General features: G+C 40.0%; 1 protein-coding gene across 1 annotated transcript in view; it reads left to right on the forward strand.

Annotated features, from left to right (window-relative positions):
- Positions 1–383: 383 nt before the first annotated feature.
- PRUNE2 (prune homolog 2 with BCH domain) overlaps positions 384–18,586 on the forward strand; it is a 133,590-nt gene continuing 115,387 nt past the window's right edge. Inside the window, 1 exon segment of the mRNA XM_050987200.1 lies at positions 384–509. Coding sequence (XP_050843157.1) covers positions 474–509 — 36 coding nt within the window. The 5' untranslated portion in view covers positions 384–473.

Consider the following 18,586-nt stretch of genomic DNA (forward strand, 5'->3'; position numbering starts at 1 on the left):
ATGGGAAGGGGACACCGGAACGGTCACTGCCTCTGACCCCAATACCCTCGAGCCTTCCACTGATGAGTCTTACTAACCGTGAAGTGGGAACTGAGACACCGCCGCCCAAGCAAGCCGCAGCAGCCACCGGCTGATGCCTGTTGCTTGGAGCCCCTGCGTCGGGCGGGTCTCGGCGCGCCCTGTCCTTGGGTCAGGAATTCTTGTCAGAGAGCAAGCCGTCCCTTCCCGGGGCCGGACGCAGGGAGCACGGCCGGGTCCCGGCGCGCCGTGTCCGCTCCGCGGAGCTCCGCGCCGGCCCTTGCGGCACGGGCTGACGTCAGCGCCCGCGGCGGCCAGGGCGGGGCGGGGCGGAGCGGGCGCTCCGCAGCGCAGCGGGGCGCGGGGCAGCCGGGGTGCCGAGCGGGGCAGCGCCGAGCGGGCAGCCCGGCCGCGCTCCTGCCCTGCCCTGCCCTGCCCTGCGCCCGGCCGGAGCCATGGAGGAGTTCCTGCAGCGCGCCCAGTCCCGGCTGGTGAGTCACGGCGGGGACCGGCGGGCGCGGGACTTCGCCTGACTTGCCGGGGACTGCAGCCATCGGCCTCGCCCCCGCAGCCCCGGGTGCGGCGCCCGCGGGCGCTCTTCGAAACTTCTCGGGGCAGTGTTATGGTCCTCCCGGGCGGGCGGCGGGCAGAGGATGGGGCTGGTGACCTTCGCAGCCGCTGGAGCTGCGGCGTGTTTTGGGGGTGCGTTTTCTTCTCGCACCTTGCTGCCCTCTAATTCCTGCTGAATAATGCTGTGCTTTACGAGCCCACGAACCCGTATCTGACAGGCATCGAGGGAGGTGTCAGCGTGCCGTTTGAGGATTATTTGCACATTTCTTGGGACTTTGAGATGCATCAAGTTGCATAGTTGAAGGGAGGGGAATAATACGCGAAGTCGCTGAAGAAGTATTATTTCTATGGTCTAAACGGCACTAGCAGTAGGGGATAAGTTTGGGTGAGCAAGATATTAAATAACTGCACAATATGGAAAGATTACCAAGGTTCAGCATCATAATTGTGTCTCAGTTGTCGTCGGTCGTTAATGCCGTGGTAGGAATCTCGGAGGTAAACTGATGCCGTTCTCAAACGGCTTGTTGGTAGGGCTGTGTTGAAACTGCCGAGTATTTATTTTGTTTACTGGGACTGTTAATCTACCCCAGACAGTTGGGCTCTACCCCCTTATGTGGACTGCAAAAAGCAGGATGTTTTTAAGACTTAGGCCAACTCGTTTTCTATTTTGATTTTCTCTGCAAAACTCAGTTTTACTGACTTCTTACCTTTTATCTGTAGCCTGCATGGCCACTAGCTATCCAGCTCTAAGAAACGTGTTCAGTTGTAGGAGTAGCACTGGGTTTACCCCACGGCTGCTTGTTCTATCCCGTTTGTTTGGATATGTGGTACTTGTAGGTCCTTCTCAGTTTCATAGATCTGTAAAGAATCTCTGGAGGGGGAGCAGTCGTAAGCCCAAGATGCTCTTTCTTTGACAGACATAGTTCTGTATCTAAAATGATTTGTAAAAGATGATTCCTTATACCATCCGTTTTTGGCATGCGTTGTTGGAAACCAGAGAGTCAACTGATTTTTTAGAGGAGTGGAGAAAGAGATGAGAAAATGAATCCCTTGGTGGCTTCCTTAATATATAACTGTGTTGGCAAATAGTAAGGGTAAATAAACACGAAGTGTGTAATTCTGGTCACATGCCAACAGAAGTTGTTTTAGAATGTATTTTTAGGAGTTTTTAAAATTTTTTCTTATGTTTTCATATAGGCAGTTGTAGTTTCGGTAGACCTCTTAAAAGATACTGCACAATACAGTTATAAATTCTTGATATATTTTTCCCATTAGAATTTCATGTATTACAAAATTTGAGATGGAGATGGTGGTTTTGACTAACTTTCTGCTCAAGAACATCATAGGTAGTCTTATTTGGTAGACACTAATTGTGCAGCGATAATGCTTCCCGTTAGTAAGTAGCAAGCAGTAAAAACAATTTGTTTACCTCTAAAATCAAATATGACTCTAATCTTTCTGAGTAGCTTCTGATGATCAGAAAGAAGTTGTCTAGAAAACCAGGATTGAAAGAGGCCCATGGAGAATAGATAAAATTATTTCTTTCATTTAGATCAAAGCAACTGAACACACCACAGCAGCACCTTTATATTCCTGTAATGTGTGTTTTCAAAAGAAATGCAGAATTCTCTTTGTGCCTTCTGAATCGTGGGAAGAAAAGACATGTTTTGGAGGAGGCCTCCTCTACAGGAGTGGCTTTGTGGCAGGAGAGTGTCTTCTGAATCCATGTGTGGCCATGTCAGCTGGTAATGGCTGGGGATGGAGCTTCAGAGTGCTGGTGTGTTCAGTTCAGAACAGATCCATAAATCTTATGGGTTGTCTTCAATTTGCCATTTTACTCTGTACTACAGTGACTCTCTGAAAAGGGTAGCCCAGAGAAATTCAAGATTTGCATTCTGCAGCATGAGAGGCTGATGATGTGTTTTCCTTTCAGCTTGGTTATGTCTTTTGTGGGGAATTGTTCTCAGCTGGTAGCTAAAGGCTGAGTTGAAGCCAAGCAATGAGCAGTCTTTGTTTTAACACTGGTGTAAGGTAAAACTGTGCAGGGGAAGGGGTGAATGACTAAGGAGGAAGGAGTTGCTGCGTGTTGTGCTACTGCAGCCATATCTGTGGAAGATGCTAAAAGGACTACAGTTGTATCTGAGAGGCCTGGTGGTGCCAGTGTCACAGTGCTGGCATTTCACACCACAGGTATTCTTGTTAGCTTAAACAGGTTACAGTGCACTGCATACGCGATTGCTTCTCACCATGAGTAAAGGAAAATTTTCTCCAGAAGAAAAGTTGCTCTAGACCATGCAGGAGAACCTATTACAGGAAGTGCTTTGTCATTCATTTGGGTCTGGATCCAGCCACAGCATTAATCAATCTATTTATCTGCACAGAGGAAATTATAGCCTCAGACTGTGTTGCACAAAGGGCATGCTTGTTTTTTGTTTTCTAAGTCTTTGTATTGTGTACCTCCATCGATTGTTGGAGAGGAAAATTCTCTGTGTATTACCTATTAATAATAAAGTCTCAGCTAGACTATTCCTTCTTAAAAAACAATGGATTTTGCTTTCATAGCTCGTAAAACACCCTCAGTAATTTTCAGTACCAATCTTTGAAGTTGTTATGTATAATCTATGTAAAACCAAGGAGGCAAAAAGTTCTGAAGGCAATACATGACAGGATATAAGAAATGCCATACTGACATTTTTTCACATTTATGGTTCCGTTCTGCAGGCTTTTCTCCATTTTTTTGTAAGTCTGGTAATAAAGCGACAGTAGGTTAGACTAGATGAGATCAAAGATCCTTCTAAACCATTCTACCTTGTCTAGTAGGAGATTATAAACAGTAGACTACACAGGCTGATCAGGTGCTGAAAGCTTAGATCAAAATGTATAGATGAACTAACATGTTAGCCACAGCTAGAACCATCTTCCATACATTTGGCTATGTCATGTGCTTGGTTTTTTTTTTTTATGCTTTGGCTTCAACAAAATCCCTGAGACAGTGAGTTTTACAGTTTTATCCTGTGCTTTGTTTGACAGTGACAATATCCCTCTTTGTTTGCTTTAAATTGCCTGACAGTTTTGATGTGTGGTTTATGATGCTTCTACCTGAGTGAATATTTTATTTCACTTTCTCTCTGGCCTTAATAATTAAGTAGTACCATATCCTCCTTGTCTTCTTTCAGACATTTTTAAGCTAAAGTTTTCTATTGCCTCTTCATACATGAGCATAAGTCTATCACTCTGCTAATCCTTGTGCCCTTTCTCTGAAGACTTTATTTAACCATTTGAAAGCTGAGAGCCCAGAACCGCCTGTCAGGTTTGTCATAACACCATAAAAGACTAACAGTTGTACAGTTGTCTCCTCTGTTTTTTTTGGTTTTTTTCCCCATTTCCTTAAGGGTTCTTGCTATCCTAGTTATTCTGTTTTGCTGTCAGAAGGTATTTTTCTGATGCTTTCAGAGTATCATGTAATGTGAATTCGTGATGTTTTTGCTGCTTAGTAATACTTTTTTTAAAGCTCATCTGACAGTGTACAGTGCCACAGTACAGTTAAAACTGAAGATCGGTTGTTTTCTCACATTTTCCGTAGTCTGCACTTCCTGGCCCTCAATTCCATTTACTGTTTTATTCCCTAGTCCCTCAGTGTCATGAGTCCTTTCTTCAGTTCTTGTAGCCAGTTACAGATTTGACTCTCCTACATAATCTGGTACTGTCTGCAGCTTTTCCCACTCATTATTTGCCTGCCTTTCCTACTAGAAGTGATATTATTTATTATTTATGGAATTGAGAGACAGCACAAATCTAAGCACATACTCTTTTGGAGAATCCTTCATGATTATTCTTCACTGAAAAACTGACCATGTGTTCCTGTCCTTTTTTCCCTGAACTTTTAATCCTGTAGTATGTCATGAAAGGATGACACCCCTTTTTTTCTTGGGTGATTTTGTTTCTTTATTGGCCTGTAGGAAATTTTTCAGTAATATTTTGGAAGATCCAAATACTGTACTTGCTTGTTCTTCTCTGCACGCTTATTGAGTTATTTAAGAACTTCACTTAACTTTAAACAATTTTGTACAAAAAATGTCATTCTTTACTAACACTGTCTTTTCCCCACTGTATTATGTTATTAATCTCTTGGGATTAGACTCTTTCAGGTGCAGGCAAACCATCCAGCTGGAGAAGAGTTACTGATCAGTTAGTATAAAATTTGTATAATTTATTAAAGAAAACAAATCAAAAGCTTAAGGTTTCGATGGTGTAGCTTCAGACTGATTATCAGAGCAGTTATCAAGATGTTAAAGTCAATTAAATAGAGAACTAAACATTCAGAAAGTACTTCCTCAGTAATTCTCTGACAGGGAATACTGTACACTGAGGAAGGTACTTAAATTAGGTATTTTTCAAGTAATCTTATATGCTTCAGACTGTTACAGTGAAGTGGAATGACTGTGAGAAGCTAAATCAAGGGAATATGTCAAGAAAGAAGCTGTAAGAATTTTTAAAACAAATTTACAGGATTGCCTCTGAGATGCTGAAACAAGGACTGCCAGAGAGTGCTTTTTCCCTGGCTTTAGGTCTGTGCCTAATGGAGAACTTAATGCTTTTTATGCTGGCTTCAGGGAAGTCAAGAACAGGATGAACCCCAGAAAGGCTTAATGTACTGATGATATTGAGATAACCACATACTGCAGCAAAGTGCTTCAAACTAGTAATTGAAAGATGGTCCTCCTCCTGCAGAGAATAGCAAATTAGTTGGGGAAATAATCTTTCTAAATGCTATGTCATCTTCAGCAGTTAACAGTATTTGGGGGAAAAAGCCCCAAACCCTCTGAAAGTTGAAGTTCTTTTAATCCCTTGCTGATACAAGGAGACCAGAATGCTAGACCAGTGTTAGACCTGGCAGGGTACACATTGGACAAATGGAGTATTATGATCTCAGAAAGGTGTGCCCAAATAAATACTGGACTGTGTGACTGGACATTTTCCAGTCTGAGGAAAATATAACCGAGGGCCAGACCCTTGACCAGGGAGATGCCCTTGAGAATGCCTTTAAAAAGGCTTTTAAGGCACTGCTTTGATAGATATGAAAAATGAATGTTGTGCTTGTTTCTGAGGCACGGAAGTTCAAAGAACAGTTAGTGATGATGGCATGACTTGAGTAGATTTATGTGACCGCAGTTTAAAAACAAGCTGAGTCACTTACATGCTTATTCATAGTGCCTCTTATTTTCCTATCTGGAGTTTTTTTATCAATGATAGGCAGTGGTTACTTTGAAAATAGTATTTGCTTTAGTTGGAATAATTTTGGCTTTATAGGAAGTGAGAGACACTACAGAAGTGAAGCAGAAATTATTTTCCCAGAAACTGCTGAACATCTTCAAGCTGAGGAGTAAAAAAGCTTTTAAACATTTCGACAGGGAATCAAGTCTTACCCTCTCATGTGTCTTCTTTGCATTCATCCAGCAGCACACAAGGGACTTGACTCCACTTAGCAGGGCACTTATGCTATGTAAGAATTAAAGAGGATGAGTAATGTTATTGACTTCAGTTGGAAAACTCAGATATAGAAGTTGTGCATACACCTGAAATGGTTGCAGAATCAGAGTATTATGCCTGATAAACATTTTATTACTTAAATTTGTCAGAAGAAATCATGCAGCAGCAGCTTGGGAGTCAGTGTTTAGTAATAAGGAAAAAAGAGTAAACATTGCACAAATACAATTCTGATGTAAATTTTTAAACAAAGCAAAGTTATGAGCAGTTACAGTAATACTGAAGGGCTGGTTTTTGTTATCATGCTACAGTTTCAAGTGGAATACTCCCTTTTTTTATAGGCACCACATAATCAGAAATATTTCTTAACTGGAAAAGAATTCAGGGAATCATAATAAAATTATTTAAAGAATCGTGTCCAAAGGAAAAAAAAAGAACTAAACATAAAACTTGATTAAATTACTGCTGCACTGAGACATGAAATCAGTCTGGATCTATGAGGTTGCTAGAAGCAATGCAAAGAAAGGAAGGAATCGTTCATTCAGGTATATGGGAATAAATATATAATTGCTAAACAGTCATCAGAAGTTAAATAAAGAGAATATTTCCAGAAAATTAGGTCTATTAGCGAGGAGGACAGTTTCCTGGAGGAAGAAAATAAAACCTGAATTGGATGAACATACGTAAAACTTCTTTAAAAAGCAACATGTAATTGTAAGGAAAATATATTGGGTAATTTAATAGCCTTTTACGGTTTCTACTAAAGTAAGACAGACTACAAACATGTGGCAGAAATTGGGAATTAAAAATGCTTTTCCCCCAATTGTTTAAGAATGCTATTTCTGTCATCCCAAACCATGATTTTCATGGTTTGGGATGATAGAAATAGCATTCTTAAACAATTACCTACATAACATTTTTTCTTCCATCTCTGGCAGTGTTAAGTGAAGCACACCATATTGGCAATGATTAGGTCAAATTCTGTCCTGGTTAGCTTTTGTTGTGTTGAATCATTGCATATGTAGCTGACACACAAATAAATTCCAAAGGCATTTCATTGCAGTGTAGTAGGGTTTTTACTAGGGTATCACACAGCTATTAATATGTGCCTATTTATTGTTTAATTATTTACATTTAATCTGCTGTGCTAGATTAAATGTAAATAATTAAAAAATCGGTTCAGTTCCTGTCTTAGGGGTCTGTTGGACATACTAGATCGGGCGGATAAATCCAAAGTAGTAGTATGGTGGTAATAGTTGGCTTTATGTTTCCTCACCTATTAGTTAGCATTTTAGCAAATGGCAGTTTTGTGTAGGAGTCAGAAAAAACCAGAAAGTTGCTGTGGTTTGGAAACATGTCTTCAAGCATAAGGACAGCATCACAGCAAAATGAAATCTGACTACTCTTTCTGTTCCTCTGCTATAGACTGTCAGAAGATAAAGCTTACTGTTTCATTATTGAATAGGAAACTATAGATGAAGCAGAGGAGGATTTGAAAAGGTTTCAAGATGTTGTTGAGGCAGTATCTTGAACATGATGGAGCAAGGAGGGTGGGAAGAGGGAGGTCTGTATAGGGAGAGTTGGAATCACTGGCTAGGAGGGGAAGGCTTTCCATAGCATGGCTGTGGAAGCTGGTAGGTTACTTCTGCTGAAACCAAATAATGTTTATGTGATTAAACCATCAGGTCATGATAGCCTGAGTGCTAGCTCTGAGGATAGGCAGGAAAGATTAACGAGCTAGACAGGCCTGCAGGACTTTGCAGTAGGTAAGTAGTGCCTAAACTGAGCATGATGCCAGGATTGCAGGCTGGAGTTATAGGTAGGATACTTTGATGAGTTCCTTCTATATCTGTGATTTATGGTCCTCTGAGAGAGAGGTGTAGTAAAAGGAGAGGGAGTAAAACTTCAGTTTAACCATGCTTGGGTGGACTGTATAATTGTGTTCGTGCTGGGAAGGTGTGAATAGGTGTGGGATTTTAGTTTGGAAAGGGCAGGACTGGAGCAGCATGTAAGTCCTGTTTGCCAGCGTGGAGTCCTGAGGGAGATCAGTCTTAGGATTTAAATGGCTTTGTAACATAATGACTTCAAAGAAGGGAGTCTGTTTCCAAAAACAGTTGGACAGGTCCTTAACAAAAGGTATGATATCACTTGTTCTAACAAGATCCAAATAGATGGTGGCACAGTAAGGACAGAGGATTGACAGTGAAAAGACTGGGAAGATTTCAGAAAATGATGACATCTGGAGGACGTCAGATAGTTCTCCTTCCTTGCTTAATGAATCATTTGACAGTAACTGAATGATGTGTAATCAGCCTAATAGACCTAATGCACTGGCCCAGTTCCATCTTGCACAGTCATAACCTGCTTCTGTACATTTCCTTCTAGCTGTAATTTATTAAACTTAAGCCTCCTTATGACAAATACTGTCTAGACCACAGTTTGATTTTGAAGTGTACCTCTTTTGTTCTACTTTATGATGTACCTGTTTTGTACTACTTAGAAAATTTTGATCTTACTGTATTTTGATAGCAATAATTGTGTTCACGTCTGTTTGTAATTGGCACAGTTTTGGTTTTTGATTTAGTCTTGTGTGTGGAAGTGGCGCCGTGTGCAGCCCCTGATGCTAACTAACCAAGTTAGCTGCTAAACCAGCCCTTGCCTGTGAGACACCATCGTGCTGCAGCAACCTTTTCCCTAATGGTTAATCTCATTGTGCTACATAGCATAAAAATTATCATTCTCAATAAATACTTCTTTGCCCTTGTACAGTACTGATTACAAAATCCTAATCCTAGGGAAGAAGAGAACTCTGAATTTTTTTAGTACTGTCATGCTCTTATAAATCCTGGATATATGTGGAGACTTAAAATCTGGAGGGCTACAGAGACAGCCATGTTCTGCTTGGTGAACCTTGTATTCTAATCTGGAATCAGTGGGATGGGTAGAAAGAGGAAAACTTCCGTTTGATGAAAAACAGAATTCCTCTGGAATTCTGCTTTGAATATATTTGTCTTTTTCTGAAGCAGTGATAAATGGTAAACTTTTGAACACTTGCAGGGACAGTCCTAAATATAGACAGTTGGCAAATAACCAGTTGACTAAGCAGCCTTTCTTTGACTTAGAAAATGTTTCAGCATTCAGTCAAAGTCATTTGCAGGGCTGCCTGTGTTACAGCTGAGTCATAGGGAGTACCGTGGTGGTTTAACCTGCTGGAAAAGTAAGCTACTATGTTTGATTGTGCCTGGATGCAGTCCACTTAAGTTTCATGTATGTTTACTTAGTTTTCTTGCAGAAAACTGTCTCATCTGTTCCAGACTTCATCCTTAGCAGTCTCATTACTTAGAAGAACAAATGGCTTTTTGTGATATATTGGGTATTGTGTCTGCTAAGAGGGTGTTTAGGACTATATGAAATCTTGGAAAGGTTAGTCTGCAGGGTTCCTGCATGTCTGTTTTATGTGTTTAATTAAGCCATATAATGTTAAAAGACCAGATACTATTTACCTCCCCATTTCACTTCCAGTCCTTTTCTGGGTTTGGATTTGGTTCTGTGCTTCTTTGATTTTCTTTTTGAATTTTAAAAAAAATTTAGCTAACATAAAAATGGCAATAACCCATGCAATTTAAATAATTGTAGCTCAGAAAACAAACAAAATTTTCTATTTCTGCAAAGATGGACTTGACTGTTCTTTCTCTTGATTTAGTTGACCTAGGATGTGTGGGAATTTTTTGTCTAGCAAAAATACTGTAATTCAAGTTTACCTGAATTACAGATGTTTTTAAAATTCAAAATTAATTACTCAGTCTGTGAGGGGTTTGGGGACTGAATGGTGTCACTAGGGCATTCATTGTCTGTGGTAAAGAGATGATGTACTACTTCTCTACCACCCTCAAGGAAATTTGTGCATTTGTCTCTGTGACAGGATGGGACTGTAGAGGCTGATGATAGATAAATTGTGCAGTTGCTGCAAACAGCTTTCAAATTCTGGGACTTGGCTACTTTTTAACATAAAATTTATTTTTTTGTATGAAAGGAAGAGATATGGGATGTTTTTGTATGATTTTTTGCTTTCTGCATATTCTAAAAGGCAAACTGCATAAACTTACATAAAGGCAGTTCCATGCTACTGTGAGGATGCCTTCCCTTCCTTGAAAATTTTATGTACACTAGAACTTCAGCACTGACAGTCCTAGGACAAGAATAAAAAGGTTTCACTGATTGAAGTAGTATAACTGTGCACTAAAGCCTTCATTCCAGGGATAAGGGAGTTTTCTAGACTGGAATTCTGGTCCTTGATTTCCAGAGACACTTGGTTATATCCTGTTTAAATCACATGTGAAAATGAATGCAGTATTTGTTAACATCTTAAAGATCATTGCACAGTTTTTACTGTCACCTTTTGTGCAGTGGAAGAGGAGTTTCTGAGGCTGAGTCAGAGGTATTTTACTTGATTTGTTTTGCAAAGTTTGTACAATAGTTGTGGTATGGTATGAGCCTGTGTCAATGTCAAGGTCTTGAAGCTTCATTGGAAAAAACAATTAAAGTAGCCATCAACTTCCCCCACCCCCTTTCCCCATGTGATAATTAAACCAGTTGTAATCTCATGGCCTGAAAAGATCATCGGTTTATATATTCTAAGTAAAACAAAAGTTACAGTTGATAGAGAAAATGAGCTGAACTAAAGAAATATTTTTGTTTTAATTTAGATAAGTGTGAAGACTGAACTCTGCTTGACTAAAAATGCTGGAATCTTGTTTACATTCATACTGGAAATGTAAACAAGGTATATACTGGGTAAAACTGGGTATAAAGGTATATACTGGGTAAAACTGAAGAGAGTGGTGTTGGTATGCAAAAATAGAACACTAAATACAAAAATGCTCTCTTGTAATGTCGACAGCAATAAGCAGGTGAGCTTACCTTCTTGTGTCCTTTTTTCCTCAACTTCGTAGTTTCCAAAGAGGCTGAAGTAATGAGACACTTACTTATATTTTTATTTTGTTTTTCCTTTCCCCCATTTTTTTCTCGCTTCTCATTGTCCTTTCCAAGCACTACAATACTCAACAGGCAGAGCTATGATACTGCCATGTTGCTGTTAAGAGTGGAGGAGTGTACAGTGTGTGTGAAATTAGTATAGACTCTCAGTAAATTTCAAGGATTTCAGAACACTGCAGTGTAAGTACTTTGTGGTTCTTCATCAGTGCTGGTGATAGTGTAGTTTGTCTTTTCCTTCTGTGCCAGCTACAGATGAGCTACAGATGAGCTACAGATGCATTTTGTCATACATCTTATATTTTAGGATAAATTAACCTTTTGGGATGTGATTGTTTCTGAACTGCCACTTTAAGTTCTACCTTACAACATGCTGTCTTCTGCTAAAAAAACAGATCATCCTACCTGCTTCTGCATTTTGCTGCACTGAAAAATAAACAAAGATGCTGAACAGGAGGTGAAATGACATTCTACATAGTTCTACCTCTGCTTGTTTGCATGTGTCCTCCATTTTTACTTGAGTGCTTAATTACCTACCTCTTAAACTAGTTAGAATTTAAGTCTTTGCATATTTCAAATTTTTAGACTCCAAATCAGTGCTACTTGATGATGTTGTGGCAAAAGCGACCTAGTTAGTTGTCCTATTAAGCAGTGTTTAGAATTTAGCTACTTTTCTTCCAACCAGATAGTAATTAGTGATGCTGAATTACCAGCAGTCTGCTGGAGCAGAATCTGCTCTCTGCTTCCATAAATCAGGAGTGGTTATACATCTATGTTTCATATAATTGTTTGAGCCACAGTAAAATATCAGAAGCTACAGCTGGAGTAGTAATCTGATGTATTCTGTCCAATTTAAAAACTCAGAGGATAATTGAATTCCAGGCATTGTAAGGTATAAGCTTATCTCTCAGTTGCATGAAAATCTCAGTTGCAGATCTATTGCTTTGTGAGAATATGGTGCTCACTTTAAAGCACGGGTTTGGATTTTAATGTTTCCAAAGTGACTACATAAATTCTTTAGGAAGAGACTATAAACATAGCCAAAGAAGGCGAGACTGAGGAAGACAGAAAGGGGCTGCAAACACTGAGGGCAGCTGGCAACCTGGCAGGTCAGCCTTAGCAGTTTTACCTTAGTCCACACCATTAAATTACCACTTTCATATAGGTCACTTGTTACATGGTTTTCTGGGGTCCCAGGATGAGGGAAGAGACGAGACAGTTGACTTGAAGGCTTGATTTATTATGATATGATATATAAGATATAAAAACTATACTAACAGAATAGAGAAAAGGATTTCACTACTAAGCTATATCCTAAGAATAGAAAAGAATGTGTAAACAAAAAGTCTTCTCAGCCCGAGACACTGGACAGGTGTTCTGTGATAGGCCCCTAACTGGAAGCAGTCCGACGGGGCCAATCACAGACCTTCCCATCGCATTCCACAGCAGCCGATAAGAATTGTTTACAGTTTGTTCCTGAGGCCTCTCAGCTCTCACCAGAGGAAAATTCCTAAGTAAAGGATTTTTCATAAACTATGTCGGTGACAGTCACTTTGCACTCACACTCTCTGTCACTTGGACACACAGAGAGAAGCACAAACCCTAGGGAATCTGGGGAATCTGTTTCTAGACACTGTTGAGATACACAGGAAAATTCCTGAGGTGATGGGAGTAGAGACCTTAGTGAATAAGACTGGTCAAGTTGGAATCTTTGATATGTATTAGAAACTGACTGACTTCTTCAGTAAGTTTGTACCTCTAAGGAAGGAGGAAGCTAGGCTTTCCTTATGCCCATATGGCATACTATAGCTTTTGGTTTTCTGACAAACACTGTTCAAGAAATAAAGTACTGTTGATACTCTAATTTTGCTTTGATTTGAAGGAGAAATTTGAGGGCCTCGAGGGCAATACTTCAAAGTAATATCTGAGATCACTAGGTTTGGGTGGCTTGAGGGAAGAGAAGGCTGAGGCAAGACATGGGGGTGGTGGCAGGGGAGCTGCTGATCTCTCCTTGTGAGTGGTGATAGATCATAAGGAAAAGGAGTGAACCTGTGCCAGGGGATGTTTAGACTGGACATTAGAAAGGTTCTTCGCTTAAAGAGAGGGTGCTCAGTCACTAGAACAGGCTTCTCATGGAAGTGTTCGTGGCATCAAAGCCTCTCAGAATTCAAAGAGAGTCTGGGTGATGCTCTTAGTAATTTAGTTTAGTGTTGGGTAGCCCTGCAAGAATCAGTCAGTTGGATTTGATGGTCCAATGAATACCTTCCAACTTGAGATATTCAAGGATTTTATGATTCTGTGAAATATTGTCTTGGTTTGAAAGGAAGTGGTTTTTTTTTGGAGACAGTGGTTAGCCCAGTGGGGGCTCAGGTGTGAATATTGGCACCTGTTTGGGCCAATGAGGAGATGGTTCCGCCTCTGAGAACACAGGGTATAAAGGTAGAACTCCCAAGAAGTGACACTCTCTTGCCTGTCGGTCAGCAAAGAGATCAAGTCAGTCCTCTCTCCCCCTCCGGCTGTAGGCCGGGTGGGGGAGGGGAAAAGGCCACGAGGCGCCGTGAGCTAGGCCGGAGGCCTTGGATCTTGGAGAGAGAGAAGAGAGACCGGGGGGGGGAAGTGAAAGGATGGAGGGGTGGAAGTAGTGAAAGCACCGAGCAAATTCCCCCCCCCCTCACCCCGCTTCCTAGAGAGAGAGAGAGAGAGAAGAGAGAAAAGAGATAAGACGCGCCGGGCAGCTCCTGGAAGTCGGCCAAGAGTGAGAAGGGAGAGTCCGGCACCTAGAGATGATTTTAACTTTTTTTCCTTCACGATGGAAACCTTCCAGACGTTGATCCTCCCGGAGGACAGAGATAAGAACAAGAAGAAATGGACAAGTGAAATGAGAGGTTTGTGTGAGTAGGGAGTAGTGGAGTTAATGAGAAGAATTTACTTGGGAAGAGATAAACAGAGGAGCAGGTTTTTTTTCGGCTGTGGACGGACGAACTTTCTATTGTAACACAGAGACTGCGGTTTTGGGGGGAAAGCAATGGCTCAGACCCAAGAAAGGCAGTGAAGAGTAGTGGTAGGCAGAAATCAGAAATGAGAGGATTTCTGTCGTGAAGCCCTTGCCCCGGGGGAAATGGGGGGGATTTTGTTATCCCAAGCAATGGAGAGACTGTCGTTTTGTGGAACTGACCAAAGTATCCTTAAAAAGAGAAACCCCAAAAGCAATCTTCTGGTCCATTTCCATGGTGAGAGCATGGAATATGGAAAGGGGTTAGTCAAGAAATGGCACAAGGAGAAGACTGCTTCCTCTTTAATAGAATGTATTGATTGTTTGAAGAAGGATAATGGACTGAGAATTAAAACCTGGGAGATGGGGACTGAAGGAAGATTTGAGCTTGTATTGTATGTTGTAATGTGGGTTGAGAGGGGGAGGAGAAATGTGATTGAAAGATTTCCATTCTGTTCTTTGTGTGTGTGTGTGTGTGTTAATAAAGTTTTTTTTCCTTTTATTCCTAAATTAGTGTTTGCTTGCTCTGTTTCTGGTCACATCTCACAGTAGACACTACGTAGATGTGTTTTCATAGAGGCACTGGCATTGTGCCCAGTCCAAAACCTAGACAAATATGAAGAGCTTTTATTTCTTCCTTTGAAACAAAAAGCAGTATAGTAAACAATTTTTTCAGGCTCTTCTACAAAATCTAAAATAGATCTGGTTTCTTTGTGGTCATAGTTTGATATACTCTTGCATATATTTTCAAGCCTGAATATTAATAAGTATGTAATTAACAGATTCAGAGCATCAGAGATTCTTGAGAAAGCACTTTAAATCAACTGGCTTGTCATTTTTTGGCGGAAGGACAGGATAAGTTCCATCCCTCAGAGGTCTCGGCAGAATATGCAGCTGCAGTAGGTGATGGGATGACATTGAGACAGTTATAGCTGTAAGACTGTTTATCTTCACATTAAAATATTTAGCCCTCATGATAGACTGTTCATCTGTGGCAGTCCAGAGAAGCTCAGAAGTGGCATGCTTCCTTACTCAAATGTCCTTTTTTTTTTTTTCCCTTTGGAAGAGTAAATCTCCACAGCATTTCTTTTGAGGACTCCTTTACACATTGCTGAATGTTTAGAAAGTAACTAATTTTTGTGATATTTGGTGTGAACTAGTTTGGTATGTGATGGAATCATAGAAGAGCATATTGTCTGCACTGAGAGTTGGAAACCACTTCTGTAATAAAAATAAGCAGAAGTCTGTAGAAAGAGATAACAGACAGGGAAAGGGAATTTGCTTGCACTTTCTGCCTCTTAACAGAAATGCTTGGCTACTTAAAACCCCATTCTCTTCTGTTCGTTAACACTGATTACTGTTTTGAACAAGAACATGGTGTGACACATTTAAGTTAAGAATAGATGGCTGGAAATTATAGAACCTTATTTGACATGATAGGTGAGTAAGACACGGTCTAAGCTGGGGACTGAATATGCACTGAATATACACAGACACAAACACCCTCCCCCCCTCCCACCCAAACGAAAAACAACCAACCAAAGAAACCTCCTACCAAAACAAAAAAGTCCAGCAGAAATATCCCCGTACACTTTCTCCCTGCCCCCCCAACAAATACTTCATAGCAACTAATAAATTGAAACCAGAAAAAAAGATAAAAGTGAAAGTAGAATGGTAAAATTTATTGAATGCGGAAGTGTCGTATTTAGTTTCTGATTCTGTCAAAACTCTAAATAAACTATCAAACTTAAGCTGAATCATGGAAACTTATTTTTACTACACTTCCAATCTTTGTCTGTATATTTTGGTTACTATTGTTAGAGAGTGTTCCAACTTTACATAATTGCAAATGTTTCTTAGGGAATTGAATTAATATAAATCAATGTACATAAAGTTTAAAATAGCTCAAACTCACTGAGCTTTGGTAGCTGGGTCTTTTTCCTTGTTAACTCTTACACAAACACCTGCATAAATTAGATAGTGGTACTGGGAGGCCAGAGAACAATGTAAATCGAGGCAATCAAATAAAGAGTCATAAAGAGATGCTTCCCCTTTCTCTCACCTGTGGTTCTCATACCTTCCCCTGCTGAATGATCTGTGGGAAGAAAAGTTTTTTCTGTTGTTCCTGAAGCCGTGTTCTGCGTGAAGCTGTGTTTCAAGTTTCTGTGACCATGCTGAGCCACAAGATTGTTTCTGTTTTTGGCAGGGTAGTCTGTCATGCAGCACCTAATACTTTTCCCCCTTTTCCTTTCTCCCCTTTTCCTTGTGTTTCAGAATGTTTATACGGAGACTCTGCTGGTTTAATTTTTGGGTACTCTCTTAGTATCATCCATCATCAGATGGATGAAGGAATTACTTATGCAGAGGTGGTATCTGTCTTCTGTGTCCTACTGTTTGCTAAGTATTCCAATATATCCAAAACTGATACCAGTTTTTTTTTCTGAGGTGTTATATATTTATTAAAAATTCTTGTAATTTAAATATTTTGTTCTGCATTCTTTGAATATTGTTTCCAGACTGAAGCATTAAAATTCAGCATTTTATGCTGAAAAGAGAATTCCCTTATGAGGAGCAGTTAGGTGTAGGTTTCATTTAACTATGTTATGAAATTTCCTTGTATACTGTACATTTTTAAATAGAATTTGTAGTTTTGTCTTATTGTTAAATATTGCTTTGTACCACATTGACTTCACAGACTAATTGTCAGCAGGGTAAGAATAGCAGATTTTTTTGCTGGCGTTATGTTAAGCATATTACACAGCACAAATGCTTCATAGCATACCTTTCATAATAAAACAGGTAATTAAAGTCATGCTTTTAGTCATACATGTCATTAAAGCATGCATATATGTTGCTGTTGATATTGACAGGCTGGTTTGAAGTAAAAAATAAATAAAATTTAAACTTTTTATTTTGGTGCTAACTGTGATACTAGCTGCCATGATTGTTAACATCCTAGTTCCCCACATTAATGGACATCATTACAATGTATTTGTAAGGCTGGCCTCTAAATCACTGGATTGTAAAATTCTTGGGGTTTCAGTGAGTGTGGTTCTCCTCAGACAGACATAGCAATCCCTTTTTATAAGTAGACCTCATTCTCAATATTTGCTTCTCATATATTGCTGTGTGTAATAGATGATTCAAATCACCAACCCTCTGTGGTTTTCTCTAAATTTAAACAGCTTACTAAGATTACTTGTAATCTTGTAGTAGAGTATCTCAAATGTCTTTTAGTCAGTATGTTTTTTTATGCTGTTACATGCGTTTTTTTATTCAGAAGTGGCAATATATATGTTGGTGTTCATATAGATGAACTCTGTCTACAGCTGGGGATTAAATGTTCGAATATTACTGAATGTAATTAGGTTGCTATTGTACCAAATCCTCTTTGGCTGATGCTAAGAAAAATCATTGTTTTACTTAGCTGGTGAAAGAAAGGAAAGAATTACGCTTTGTTTATTTTTAACAGACTTTCCTAATTCCATTAATGGTGAACAGATACCCTTTCAACAGCAGTACAAGGCCAGTATATGCTTCCCATATAAGGGAAAGGAAGCTACATGTGGTTATTCCATTTGTCCTTTCAGTGAAAAATACTTACATTACACAAAATACTGTGTAATCGTCCTCTGATATTCTGAGATGTGTGCAATTAACTAAGTAGAAATAATAAGCTAAAAAAATACCAGACTGGGAGCAGAGCGTGACCTTACACTGCAAAGCCGTGAAATCGTCACCAGTTTCTAATGTTACCTACCGCTGCTTGTGTTCTTAAAAGTGTTTATCTGGGTGCTTGTCAGCATCTCCAAGGGCAGTGAATCCCTTTAACATCTTGAACACATTGATAGAGAACACAGGATATAGAGAAATTTTAGTTCACATGTTGTAGCATTCTTATGACTGGAAATACAGGAATTGTCTTATTGGCACAGAATGCATGCCTGTGAGTTGGAGTAAGTTGTGTTGCTAGTTGCTGAGGTGAGGTTATAATTTTAGGTGCCCTACCAGTGTCCTCAGAGTTTACCAGTAGGAAAATCAGCACCTGGATGCTGTGAGCAGCCGTGTGCATAGGTATTTTGGCTTGTGTATGTCCCTTTTATGGACATAGGGGTTTTGGTTTTGTTCATAGGTTTTTTGGTTCATTGCTTTGTTTTGGTTCATGTTTGTGGGGTATGTTTTTGGTTTTTTGGGTTTGGTTTTTTTTGGGTTTGACATTTTTTGGGTATTTTTTGCAGGGGCGGGGGGGGGGTGGGGTGTTTTTTTTGTTTTGGGTTTTTGTTTGTCTCTTAGTTGGTAGAAGGTTTCTTACCCCCACTCCCAGAGACTTAAGACCTAGGGAGGATGTTGTACATTGGATTTATTTACATTTGGAATCAGAGTTTAAGCAAGTTTGAGCTCTGTGGTTTGTTGGAAGTAAGCCAAGCCTGAGAAGAAAACCATTCTTTGCTAGCTTACATACCATTCCTTACCTTTGGATCATTTGTTCTTAAGTACGTGTAGGTGTAGAAATCCGTGGAGGTTTCT

Source organism: Serinus canaria, chromosome Z (genome assembly GCF_022539315.1).
Source record: "Serinus canaria isolate serCan28SL12 chromosome Z, serCan2020, whole genome shotgun sequence".
NCBI lineage: Eukaryota > Metazoa > Chordata > Aves > Passeriformes > Fringillidae > Serinus > Serinus canaria.